Raw genomic sequence first — 14,305 nt, forward strand, 5'->3', positions numbered from 1 at the left:
CGTGTGCAGGAAATGGGCTACAGGTGCCGCATTCCCCATGTCAAGCCACTTTTGAACCAGAAACAGCGGCAGAAGCGCCTGACCTGGGCTACAGAGAAGCAGCACTGGACTGTTGCATGTCATTCGGAAATCAAGGTGCCAGAGTCTGGAGGAAGACTGGGGAGAGGGAAATGCCAAAATGCCTGAAGTCCAGTGTCAAGTACCCACAGTCAGTGATGGTCTGGGGTGCCATGTCAGCTGCTGGTGTTGGTCCACTGTGTTTTATCAAGGGCAGGGTCAATGCAGCTAGCTATCAGGAGATTTTGGAGCACTTCATGCTTCCATCTGCTGAAAAGCTTTATGGAGATGAAGATTTCATTTTTCAGCACGACCTGGCACCTGCTCACAGTGCCAAAACCACTGGTAAATGGTTTACTGACCATGGTATTACTGTGCTCAATTGGCCTGCCAACTCTCCTGACCTGAACCCCATAGAGAATCTGTGGGATATTGGGAAGAGAAAGTTGAGAGACGCAAGACCCAACACTCTGGATGAGCTTAAGGCCGCTATCGAAGCATCCTGGGCCTCCATAACACCTCAGCAGTGCCACAGGCTGATTGCCTCCATGCCACGCCGCATTGAAGCAGTCATTTCTGCAAAAGGATTCCCGACCAAGTATTGAGTGCATAACTGAACATAATTATTTGAAGGTTGACTTTTTTTGTATTAAAAGCACTTTTCTTTTATTGGTCGGATGAAATATGCTAATTTTTTTAGATAGGAAATTTGGGTTTTCATGAGCTGTATACCAAAATCATCAATATTAAAACAATAAAAGGCTTGAACTACTTCAGTTGGTGTGTAATGAATCTAAAATATATGAAAGTCTAATGTTTATCAGTACATTGCAGAAAATAATGAACTTTATCAAAATATGCTAATTTTTTGAGAAGGACCTGTATAGAGCACTGTCAACATTGTAGTGGGCAGAGCGACGATTGACTTTATTCCATTCTGTACCATGCAATCTAATACTAGTGGATGCACAGTGAAGGCGAGGAGGCGGATTCAGACTCGTTGTTGCTTAAGAGTGAAATGAAAGTGACAGTTAATTTCCTATATACTTGATAACACATCAGTGGGATTTTATGGAGGGGGAACCAGGTGGTTAACTGGAAATTTCTGGAGCTTAATGCAAGATCTAGAAAAGGGTACCATCTATAATGTTCAGAGGGATTAAGCTCCATCAAGCTCCAGGGCCCCACTTCATGCCCTAAAGTTATGACCCTGGGGTACAGGTGAATATTGTAAATGTAATTCTGCCTCTTTAAACTATGGTAGACACCCAAAGATTAACACGTATACATGAGAACATGTCTGTTGGTCAAATAGAAATTGTATCCTGAGAGCCATCGGTGCCTGGTTATGTTAAGCAGTCACCTATGTAGAACTACAGTAAAATCTCCTTCCTCTGTTATGCTGCACATAGTTCTCAATTATTTTCAAATGTATAAAACAATGTAAAAGTGTTTTCTTCTAAATAAAAAAATGTAGGAATGGAATATATAGAAATAGCTCTGTGTAGAAAAGCCATCAATGCTTATGTCTCTAAATAAAAAGCAGGTTCTCCTATAAGGAGAGTATAAAGAGTCATCGCATAGTATGCCGTTCAGTCTTAACGCCTACACATTGAGAATCCTCCACTGTAGTGACAACAGTGAGTAAATTGCAATAATCAGCATAAGGCCCAAATGAGATAGGACACAAAGAGTACTTATTGGTTGTTTTATGTAAAGGTGAGATCTCAATGGTTCCATTATGGTCAATCTTCAATATGGTCATGGCAGTCTTGTGATCTTTGTCTTCTGTCTTCATCTCCTTCAGAGCTACAGTTGGACACACAAATGTTTCCCACAACATTCATGGTATAGATCCATCTCACAGAAGAGATGCAGGTAGGTGCATATTTTTGAGGCATCGGTTCTTGTTAGGTTCCATCTTCCATCATGTCGTTCTGTCATTTGTTTCCTCAAGAGACTTTTTATGGAGGAAGCCAAGTTTTAGAGAAGAATGTTGGACAGCGGGGTCCTCTGTCCATACCAGTGAGGTGGATAAACTTTTACGGTCATTCCTGAATATTGATCTTCTGCGTTGTCTATGCAGAAGCTGTTTAAGTTTTTCTTTGAAGAAGCTTGTAGTCAATGTGTATAGGATGGGGTTTAAGGCACTGTTTATGGGGAGAATAAATATGACAATCCATGAGGTCACAGTGCCTGAAAAGAGAAGCAAATAAGAACAGGAGGTTGATGACAGATTTGCTACGTGCCAATATGAGAACATAATTATTTGTTTGCTATATAGCAGAATGGAAACAGTACAACATATGTCCCCATAAACCTTAGAGGACCTTGATTGGTTGCAGCACTAATTTCATTTAGAAAAATTGTATTTTACATTCCATTTACTAGGTTTACTTTTTTATTTTCTAAAATGGTCCATCTGTTACTTGCCTTTTATTTTAATGGTTTAAATATAACTATATAACATTCATAATAAAGCAGCATCTACCACCGTATGTTCACTTCTAAAATTGTTTTAGTAGATGAATACTAATTCTCGTAAATAAAAAGATACAAATTGAAATTAGTAAAAAAAAAAAAAAATCACAATGTAATGGTTTGTGTGCCAGAAGGGACAGAATACATACAGTACCATTTAGGGGGGCTTTACCGTCACCCTGCTGGCACTAAAATAAGTGGACTTGGAAATCCACTTTTGGACTATTAAACCTTCAATCCATATTAGCCTGTTATATTGGACAAACCTTCTTATTTCAGGAGGACCGACTGACCATCTAATGAATATTGGAGTTCCAGACTTTTTGAAAGATGTTGGGTGAAAGAAGAATTGGGCTGATGAATTTCATGATGCCTGATACTTTTGTTCTCGGGGAGAGGTGTCTGGCAGTGGCTTTCTCCCCCATTCAGTACATATGCATGCTCGGCCTAGCCGAATGTAGATATTTATGTGGGTGTTGGAAGGGATAGCTATAGGTAAAGGTTATCTAAAATGTATGTCCAATTGTCCAGACTTGTCAACCACTGTTTGGGTAATAGAGAGTGTTATTGTTTATAATGGACCAAAACCCCTTTCCGACATGTCGGACCTTTAAAGATGCTCCAGAGCGGTGCGAGCGCCATAGCAGCCGGGTGCCTGCTTTTTCATACAGCAAACATCCACGCTAATGTCTGCGATTGGCGGCAATACCGACCGTGGACATTTAACCTCTCAGATGCCATGGGTAAATGTGACCACTGAGAAGGCTTCTGTGTCAGGTGCACTTTTCCCCGGCGGAGATCCGCGAAAGCGTTGAGATGGAGCCTGTACTAGGCTTCAAGGCTCATTATTAGTACATCCCTGTTCAGGTCAGCAGGTGGCAGCACTGAACTGGGATATAGTGATTTCTATATCGAATAATAGAACAAATTCCATTACTCTGTACAAGTTGCAATCTGTAGTCCACTTGGGGACCTAACAAAAAGAAATTTCGGAAAATATAAAAAAAAATATCTATATATATAAAAATATAAATCACCACCCTTTCCTCAAAAATCTAAATAAAGAATAAAAAAACACCATGGCCATCACTGTATGCAAAAACACCTATACTATTAAAAAATAAAAAGAGCTATCCAATACGGTGAATGGCGTAATGGAAAAAAAAAATTGCCCATTCGCCATTTTTCATCACTTTACTTCCCAGAAAATGGAATAAAAAGTGATAAAAAAAATCATACATACCTCAATGGTATTATACAAAAACTACAGATTGTCCTGCAAAAAACAAGCCCCCACACATCTCCGTAGGCAGAACTATAAGTTATGGGGGTCAGAATATGGTGAGGAAAAGAAAAAAAAAAGAAGTTTTTGCAATGCAATATTAAATGGGGGCATTAGAAAGTACAACTTGTCCTGTAAAAAAACAAACCCTCATACGGCTATGTGAATGGAAAAATAAAAAAAGTTATGGCTCTGGGAAGGCAGGGAGCGACAAATGAAAGCACAAAATAAGAAAATTGCCACGTCAGTAAAGAGTTAGGCCTCTTTCACATGAAGGATACGGATTGGCTCGGGATGTGTTTAATGAAGCTCCCACCATTTTGAACACAAGGTCAGTTTTGTCTGCAATTGCGTTCAGTGTGGCATTTTTTTCCACGTGGGTTCAATCAATTTTGATGCGTTTTTCACGCGCATTAATTTTTTTTTGATTTACAAACAACATCTCCTAGCCTAGTAGCAAACATCAGTGAAAAATGCATTGCAACAGGACTGCATCCAGGTTACATCTGTATGCAATGTGTTTTTCACTGAAGCCCCATTCACTTCTATGGGGCCAGGGCTACATGCATAGGCGTCGCTACAGGGGGGCAATTGCCCCCCCAGGTTATTCCTTGTCCCCCCGGGTGCCCCCCGCTGATTCCCCTGTAAAAAAAACGCTGGCTGACTGCCGCCCAGGCGCCCACAGAGTACGGCGGGGCACGACAGTGCATAGTTCCCTGCCCCGCCGATCATCGCTATAGGTTTCAGGCCAACTAGGCCTGAAGCCTATGCGGTAGTAAAATCCCGGCGCAGGCGGGCTTTATGACGTCATCGTGCGCCTGTGCTGGGACGTGCGCGCCTGTCTAGTACCCAGTCGAGTGAGCGCCAGGAGTCTGGGACATAAGGTAAGTTTTAGCTTTACTTTTTTGTGTGCCACTGCCAAGTGCCAACTTTGGGGGACATTACTGGGGGGCACAGGAGGATCATATTACTGAAGGGACAGTGGGGGGGCAAATTTCTACATGGGGAGAAAACTAGTCATGGGGGCAATGTGGGGGACAATTACTACTGTGGGGGCACTGGCAGTGTGGGGGAAAATTTCTACTGTGGTGGACAAATATTACTCTGGGGGCAGTGTGGGGGACAATTACTACTGTAGGGGCAGTGCGGGGGACAATTACTACTGTGGGGGCAGTGCGGGGGACAATTACTACTGTGGGGGCAGTGTGGGGGACAATTACTAATTTGGGGCAGTGTGGGAGACAATAACTACTGTTGGGGGCAGTGTGGGGGACATTTACTACTGTGGAGGCAGTGTGGGGGACAATTACTACTGATGGGGCAGTGCGGGGGACAATTACTACTGTGGAGGCAGTGTGGGGGACAATTACTACTGTGGGGGCAGTGTGAGGGACAATTACTACTGTTGGGGGCAGTGTGAGGGACAATTACTACTGTGGGGGCAGTGTGAGGGACAATTACTACTGTGGGGGCAGTGTGTGGGACAATTACTACTGTGGGGCAGTGTGGGGGACAATTACTACTGTGGAGGCAGTGTGGGGGACAATTACTACTGTTGGGGGCAATGTGGGGGACAATTACTACTGTGGGGGCAGTGTGGGGGACAATTACTACTGTGGGGGTAGTGTGTGGGACAATAACTACTGTGGGGGCAGTGTGGGGGACAATTACTACTGTGGGGGCAGTGTGGGGGACAATTACTACTGTGGAGGCAGTGTGGGGGACAATTACTACTGTGGGGGGAGTGTGAGGGACAATTACTACTGTGGGGGCAGTGTGGGGAACAATTACTACTGTTGGGGGCAGTGTGGGGGACAATTACTACTGTGGGGCAGTGTGGGGGACAATTACTACTGTGGGGGCAGTGTGAGGGACAATTACTACTGTGGGGGCAGTGTGGGGGACAATTACTACTGTGGGGGCAGTGTGAGGGACAATTACTACTGTTGGGGGCAGTGTGAGGGACAATTACTACTGTGGGGGCAGTGTGAGGGACAATTACTACTGTGGGGGCAGTGTGGGGGACAATTACTACTGTGGGGCAGTGTGGGGGACAATTACTACTGTGGAGGCAGTGTGGGGGACAATTACTACTGTTGGGGGCAATGTGGGGGACAATTACTACTGTGGGGGCAGTGTGGGGGACAATTACTACTGTGGGGGTAGTGTGTGGGACAATAACTACTGTGGGGGCAGTGTGGGGGACAATTACTACTGTGGGGGCAGTGTGGGGGACAATTACTACTGTGGAGGCAGTGTGGGGGACAATTACTACTGTGGGGGGAGTGTGAGGGACAATTACTACTGTGGGGGCAGTGTGGGGAACAATTACTACTGTTAGGGGCAGTGTGGGGGACAATTACTACTGTGGGGCAGTGTGGGGGACAATTACTACTGTGGGGGCAGTGTGAGGGACAATTACTACTGTGGGGGCAGTGTGAGGGACAATTACTACTGTGGGGGCAGTGTGGGGAACAATTACTACTGTTGGGGGCAGTGTGGGGGACAATTACTACTGTAGGGGCAGTGTGAGGGACAATTACTACTGTGGGGGACAATTGCTCCAGTGTCATTCACAGATCCCCCATAACAGTGTCCTCCACAGATCTCCCACAACAGTGTGTCCTCCTCAGATCCCCCAAAAGGGTGAAGAGTTTGGAGAAGTGAACAATATAGGACAACATAGCTGATTTGAAAAAAATTCTCCAATTCAGCTCACTTTCCTATTCAGTTATGTTGTCCTAGATTGTTCCCTTCTCCAAACTCTTCACCTTTTTGTGAATAAGCCTGTGAGCGTCTGTTCATTGGTCTTCTTTAGTGACTTGTTTAACATATGGGATTATTTACACAGCCCTGGTGTTTGTTAAAACTGCTTTAAACTATAAAGAAAAGTTTTCGAGAGTGTTTCCCTCTTTCTCAGGTCTGAAGCAATACCGAGGAAGAAAGGAAAACTCTTGAAAGCTTGTCTTTTAAGTATTAGGTTAGTACAATAAAAATGTATCCCTGCATACCGCAATACTCTCCTATTTTGTAATCTTATTTATTTATACTTATTTTGTTTTTTTCAGTGGTGAAAATTATTAGTGCCCCCCATATAGACTGTAGTATCTTATGTGCTCCCCCTATATATTGTTCCTAGAGTCGCCACTGGCTGCGTGAATTATAAAACATGCTGCAATTCTCATTTGCACAGACCTATAAAAATGAATATTCAGTGCGGGTGCTATGAGTTCACTTCACGCAATGCACCTGCGCTGAAAACTCGCTAGTGTGAAAGGGGCCTTAAAGGGATTTTCCAAGTTATTTTTACTGATGATAATCACTCCACCTCCTCCCCCTAGTGATCGCTCATACCCATTGTTTCTGGGCAGTGGATAGTGGCATCCGTCACCCATGTTGAAAATAGTATAGCGTAGTATACTTTTTTTTTAGTGGATACCTTTGTATGGCATAGCAATGTCTGCTGTGTGATACCATGCAGTAAAAAAACTATTACAGAATGGAAGTGGAAAGAACATTGTTTTGGCCTTCACCAGTATGAGGAGGCCTATGGATCCATTTAACGTTTGCTCCGGGAACATTTTTGGCGCATACAGTAAAGCATCAATAATTTGATGGTAAACATATTTCCCCCCTATGATCATGAGATTAGAACAGTAAATGTAGCATTTCAGTCAAAACTAAGGTTTATATCTAAAGCTTACCGGGAATTTCTACCCGAAATAGAGAGAGGATTTTGAGAAGGAATACAGGAATCCAGCACACGGCATCTGAAAAAACTATGAAAAAAAATCTGTTGGCAACAGCAACATCCATGTGGATATGACTCTTGAGGTCTGAAGTCTGCAGAGCCGTCTTCTGTATTGAGCAGAACATACTGACATAAGAAAACACGATAATGATGAAAGCCACAAGATTTACACCTGTTGGTGGATTAAGAAATATATGAGGAAAAATGGAAGCTAAAAGCTATAAACATTATTTCACATTAACACACACAGGCAAAAATAGGAATAGACTAAGGACTTCATCCACAATGGCCAAACGTAGGAATTATAGGGGGAATTTACCATGAGATACAAGTCAGTTTTGCAGGAGCCATAATTTCAGACAATCTATCAAATGTTGCATGATGTTTGGTGTAATTTAAAGGGTTGACCGGAATTTTACCATCAATGGCCTATCCTTAGAAAAGGCCATCATTGTCCGATCGGTGGAAATGAAAGACTCCACACTCCCTGGTGATCAGCTGTTTCAGAGTAGTGGACAGAGCTTTCCTAGCCATTTTTAAAACTGGAGTGAGTGGAGAAAAATGCTAAATGTCTGAAAATGTTTGAGGAAATAAATTCAAAAAGTGTAGAAGCCTTATTTTGCCACTTTTTTAAGCTGGAAATCTGGATTGCAGGGCTTGATAAGTTCCTCCTATGTCACCAGATACATAAAGAGGAACACAATCATATTTCTGTTAGAAGTTAGATCTCTTTGACCATATGACTTCAATAGAAGAGTGTTATAAGTATGATCGATAACATGTGTAAAGGTCACAGTGTGGTGAGAATGAGATAATATGTACCCATACCCATTAACTACTGTATTGTTAAGGGTGTAAGCCAGTATTATTTGACTCCAGCTTAAAGGAGTTGTCCCACAAAAAAAATGTTCTAAAGTTTGCAAAACAGCACCTGGACCTCAAAAGTTTTGTAATTACATGTAATTAAAAATTTGGTATAGCCACTGAGTTATTCAATGAAAATCTATCTGTGTAGCTCCACCTACGGTTTCTTCTTTTCCGTATTTCTCTGTCCACCACACTGAAGTGGATGCACATGCCCAGTTCCAACCTTCAACTGCCACCTCAGTTACAAGCCTGAAGAGAATCTAGCTGAGCAATTGGAGCAATGAATGGGGAAATATCTGGATCCATGTGAGGTTCAGGACTGGTTCTAGCTTTGTTACAAAGACATTACCATGTACTTTATAATTTCTATAACTTCAATTTACCAAAGAACATCTCTAACACTAAAGTACTTCTGAAAGAAGTAGAAAAGACATCTTGAGAAGGTCTAGAGGCCATGCGAGACAACGGCAATAAAATACAGACTGGTTATGGCAAGGGACCTTACTGCTGTGGGATCCATTCATTGCTTAAAAGGGTTTTGCACCTTTTTGGCAAATCTCCCTCTTGGGCAAACTTTCGAAGGAAAGCATACTTAGGGCGGGTTCACATCAGCGTTACCAATTCCGTTATTGCTTTCAGTTATAACATTGTTATAATGGAAAATAATGGAATTGTAAGATGGAATTCAAAACGAAAACCTTTAGAGGCATTCCGTTTTGATCTGTCATAATGGTGGTCTATGGGCAAACATAACGGATCCGTCTGGTTTCTGTTATGCAGGATGAAAAGAAAGTCCTGTCTCCTTTTTCCTGCTGGTCTAGGGTTAGGAAGGGGCTGATGGTCATTTTCCAGGAGTTTAGGGTAATGGATTACTTATTGCTTCCCTGGTGGTCTAGGGCAGTGAAGAAGTCCCGCATGTTGTAGGATAGTGGAGCAATAGATATCTGCTTCCCTGGTGGTCTGTGGTAATAGAGGGATTTAACGATGCTGCTGGAGTGGAAGAGGATCTAATAGATATGTAATTCATTAACGTATGACATATCTGGAATGTAATAATATTACATGTTATAGTTACTAGAGATGGGTGGTTGATCCAGGGAACTATTCTTATTTCCTGACTGGAGTCAGGAAGGATTTTTTCCCCCTAAAGTGAGGAAAATTGGCTTCTACCTCACAAGTTTTTTTTCTGCCTTCCTCTGGATCAACTTGCAGGATAACAGGCCGAACTGGATGACATAAAGCTTTTTTCAGCCTTTTAAACTATGTTACTATGTTACATTTCCTACCATTGTCCTGTTGTTGGCGGATCCCAGAATGGGATGTGTATGCCTATGAAGTATGTGATGACCCAGAATTGTTCTCATTCTAGGGCACATATTTATACTGAGTTTGTGATTTCTCCTAAATGTTCCAAGGGAAAAGCTTTTCACGGTAAGAGGTTGTTGGCCAATGGAAGACAAAAATGGAGTGTGACAGGACCGGTAAATTAGCCTTTTATGAAATATAGATTTGTAATATGCAACCACATCTTACCCAAAAATATGGCCAGTGAGTAGCCTTTGCTTCCAGACTCTTCCGTTTGATCAGCATACAGTGGGAAGCACACCCCATTTTTCCCATAGTAATTTCCAAAAAAATCATCGTTCCAAAATGGTATCACAGCTATTATAAATCCAATCACCCAGATTGTCATCAGTGTCGCAAGAGTCTGACGCCTGCCCGGCCGAATGTTGCTGAATGGAAATACAATGGCCAGGTACTTCTCCAATGTCAAATATGTCAGCAGCAGAACAGATACTTCTGTGGACAACATGGCTAGGAATCCAAGGCTTCTGCATTGCAGGCTTTCCATCCATATGAGTGCATATTTTTTGTATTGCCCTCGATATTTGACATCAAATATCCCAATAAAGAAGAGATAAACTCCCATCAGGCAATCAGCACCTATTGAAAAAAACATGTTATAAAATAGTTTATTGGTCATTTGTGAAGGACCGTGCATCCACACAGTATAGTCAATGTACAGTTTAGTATCTAATGCATCCTAAACATTATCATAAATTATTAGATGACTGAGACGATGTATATTAAAATCATGATGACTGATCTCATGTCTTATGTACTTGGCTTCATCAGCGCCGTACAATCTCAAACCATCCATAGACAGAGTATAGACCCCTCTTGACAGAGTAGGTCTCTGGCTGGTTGAATTAAATGCCATGGAGCAACTTGGGAGAGAGAGACACTTCCAATAGGTGGCACTAGTAAGATGGTTTATGAGATACCTATTAGCATCTTTTTTTCCCATGGAGCATTTCCACCAAGTCTCCATACATCACCGGTCTCCATAAAAAGAGCCAATGCTCCCCCACCCAGCATGATTTCATACAGAAGCAAAATGGTACCATGTTTCACAGGCTGCTATAGAATGGAGTTGACCTCCTCTACAAGCATTTTTTCTAGAATATAATGTATCCAAAAAACAGTACTGTATGGTGCACCTTAGGCACACTGTGCTTATGACTGCTTAATGTGTAGCTGTAGGAATCTCTGTGTGCTGCTATACAGTGCAAAGATCCTGGGAACAACTCCCAATATCTCAGCTTCCAATAAAATCTAGATGAACTGATCATTTTCATTAGTGTTGAGCAAATCCAAGTCAAACAAATTGACTTCGATCCGAATTTCAGTAAAAATTTGATTTGCCACGAAGCTGAATTTCCTCACACTTCGTTCTAATGATTTTTTTTTCCTGAAATGGCAGTAAAAAAAAAACAAATCACATGCTCACCTCATCCATTTGCTCTTGGAGAGGCCATCACGGGCATCTTGATTGAAGGAACCTTGCAAAATCTTGCGTGTGGTGATGTGTGACATCACCACATCAGCGCGTTGGCTGTGCACGGAGACATAATCAGTGGTGTCATCACCTCAGCCGGCTAACGTCAATGGGCGTGATTTCGCTTGGTTTCTTCAATCAAGATGGCAGCGGCGGCCTCTCCTTGCGCAAATAGATAAGGTGAGTATGTTGTTTATTCTTTTTACCCCCCCTGAAAGGTCTCAATTTTAATGTCTGATGCTGCGATCAGCAATGAACGTTGCATCTGAGGGGTTCAACGAAAGTACTATCGATCCCCATCATGGCATCCGCTGATTACAATGCAATGCAATTTGTGACAAAGTCATTTGTAACAAATTGAATGTCTTTGTGAAATTCTGCAAAGCAGCCAAAACAAATTTTTGATAACTTCAGTCACCCTCTACTTTTCACATCCACTGTCAAAATTTGGATATTTTGTCTCAAACCATGTTTCTTTTATTGTAGTAGGCCCATATATATTTTGACAGAGACATCATTTTTTAAATTTCTGTTCTGTACATTACCACAATGGATTTTAAAGAAAACAATTCAGATGCAGTAGAAGTTCAGACTTTCAGCTTTAATTCAGTGGGTTAAACAAAATGTTTTCATAAAAATGTGAGGAACTAAAGCATTTTTTTAAAACTCAATCCCTTTATTTCAGGGGCTCAAAAGTAATCGGACAATTTCAATAATTGTAACTAAAATGTTAATTTCTAATACTTGATTGGAAACCCTTTGTTGGCAATGACTGCGTGCAGTCTTGAACTCATGGACATAACCAGACTCTGTGTTTCATAGTAACATAGTATATAAGGCCGAAAAAATACATTTGTCCATCCAGTTCGGCCCGTTATCCTGCAAGGTGATACTGAGTTTCCTCCTTTTTAATGCTCTGCCAGGAGGAATTATTCTGCGATCATCCACCACTGTTGTCTTCCGTGGGCGTCCAGGTCTTTTTGCATTGTTGAGGTCACCAGTGCTTTCTTTCTTTCTCAGGATGTACCAAACTGTAGATTTTGCCACTCCTAATAGCGTAGCAATTTCTCTGATGTTTTTTTTCTGTTTTTACAGATGAAGGATGGCTTATTTCACCTGCATGGAAAGCTCCTTTGACCGCATGTTTACTCAGCAAAATCTTCAAAATGGAATCACCACACCTCAAATAAACTCCAGGCCTTTTATGTGCTTAATTGAGAATGAAATAATGAAGGAATTGCCCACACCTGCCCACGAAACAGCCTTTGTGTCAATTGCCCAATTTGGTCCCTTTAAAAACAGGGTTCCACAGGTAAAGGAGCTGAAGGTCCTAAACCCTTCATCCAATTTTAATGTGGATACCCTCAGATGAAAGCTAAAAGTCTGGACTTTATGTCCATGTATATTATATAACTGTAACTTGAATATGTTTTAGTAAACAGGTAAAAAATAAAATAAAAAAAATGGTGTCAGTGTCCAAATATATATGGACCTAACTGTATATGCAGTTGTTTAAAGGGGTTGTCCACACTTTTACAAATGATGGCATATCTTCAGTTGTTCTAGAGTAGCTCTGGTGCCTGAAGTGCACAGCTCAGTGTGTTGTGCAGTGGTCAGAGCTCGTTACTACAGTACCACTTCCATTGATGTGAATAGGAGTGCACTGCAGTAACCAGCTCTGTCCACTGCACAATAGACGATGCTGTGTAGTTTAGTCACCGGAGCTGCTGCAGAAGAGTTGAACATCAGGCGTACGGGGTGTCAGACTCTCGTGGATCAGATGTGATGGACTATCCTAAGGATAGCTGATCAATTGTAAAATGGAAGACAACCCAATTTAAGTGCTGGAAGTTAAGATCCTTATTAAAATTCTGTTCCTCTTCACAGAATAGTTTACATTTCATGCGCTAACGATTTCTCTTAAGGCGGCAAATATTTACTTACAGCATAAAATCTTGATAGACATCGTATGCGTCTTGTTCTCTGACTGAATAAATGATCTCATTCCTATAACAAAGATATTTCCGAAACAAGTGATGCAGGCTATTACCCAGACAAATACGCGAAGGATGGTGTTTGCCAGAAGGTTTTCAAATGATGATATCCCATCTGTAAGTGGCGTACATACCCGCACGTGAGGCGCATAAGAACAATAGCGGAATTTTTTAAAGTATCTTTGAAAAAACAAAGAACAAAAGAATAAGTATGAATATCTTTCCAATCAAAAGACATGTAAAAACATAAAATATTTGTTTGATCACAAGACGCTATGATTGATGGCGGTCACCCACACTTAGGGTGATTATATCCAAGTGTGCTATCACACCAATTTTCTTTTGGGGTGCGGGGGAGTCTTTTTGCCTTCCAAATAATGGCACTAAAGTGTATTTTTTTGGTGTGGCTTTATTTAGTCACCCAACTTTTTTCCTATGTAAGACTATTAGAAAATGACTGAAAAAGGCCACAATCTTCTTCTTCTTTTTTTTTAAAAGGGGAGCAAAAAACACAAGAAAACATCTGTCTGCTGTGGTTTTTGCTGATTCGTGATTTGGACCACTTGGAACCAAATCCGAGTTCGGTATCAAGTTTTTTTTACAGTAATAATTAATTAAGTTATTACACAAAGCCTCGCGAGACTTTGCGAAGTAATAACTTCGGTTCATTGGAGCAATATTCTAATACTGTACAGAGTTCCCACTCCATACAGTATTACAACAAAGTTTTTTGCAAATCGATATTGGATGAAGTCGATTCGCTCATTCCTAGTTGTAACCATCGAAATGAGCAGTGTATAATGTAATGGAAAAATAAATCAAGCCAGCAAAGGAGGCAATATGGACAATAACAATACATTAGTAAGTGCCTTGTATTAACTTTCTCTACATGATAAATGCTATTTGCTGAAGTGTGATATCCCTTTAATGCATATGCTACTCACTGTTTATTATCATTTTTTTATTTTTTTTACTCCCAACCTTCCTGGGGCCATAGCTTTGTTATTTTTTCATTCACATAGACATATGATATG

At 41.4% G+C, this 14,305-nt stretch overlaps 1 protein-coding gene across 1 annotated transcript in view; it reads right to left on the reverse strand.

The window, feature by feature from the left end:
* Positions 1-953: 953 nt before the first annotated feature.
* RXFP2 (relaxin family peptide receptor 2) overlaps positions 954-14,305 on the reverse strand; it is a 331,515-nt gene continuing 318,163 nt past the window's right edge. Inside the window, exons 16-19 of the mRNA XM_044285462.1 lie at positions 13,222-13,451; positions 9,972-10,382; positions 7,525-7,743; positions 954-2,253 (exon numbers count right to left, since the gene is read on the reverse strand). Coding sequence (XP_044141397.1) covers positions 1,985-2,253; positions 7,525-7,743; positions 9,972-10,382; positions 13,222-13,451 — 1,129 coding nt within the window. The 3' untranslated portion in view covers positions 954-1,984. The remainder of the gene's footprint in view (positions 2,254-7,524; positions 7,744-9,971; positions 10,383-13,221; positions 13,452-14,305) is intronic.

The sequence above is a fragment of the Bufo gargarizans genome, chromosome 3 (assembly GCF_014858855.1).
Source record: "Bufo gargarizans isolate SCDJY-AF-19 chromosome 3, ASM1485885v1, whole genome shotgun sequence".
Taxonomy (NCBI): Eukaryota; Metazoa; Chordata; class Amphibia; order Anura; family Bufonidae; genus Bufo; species Bufo gargarizans.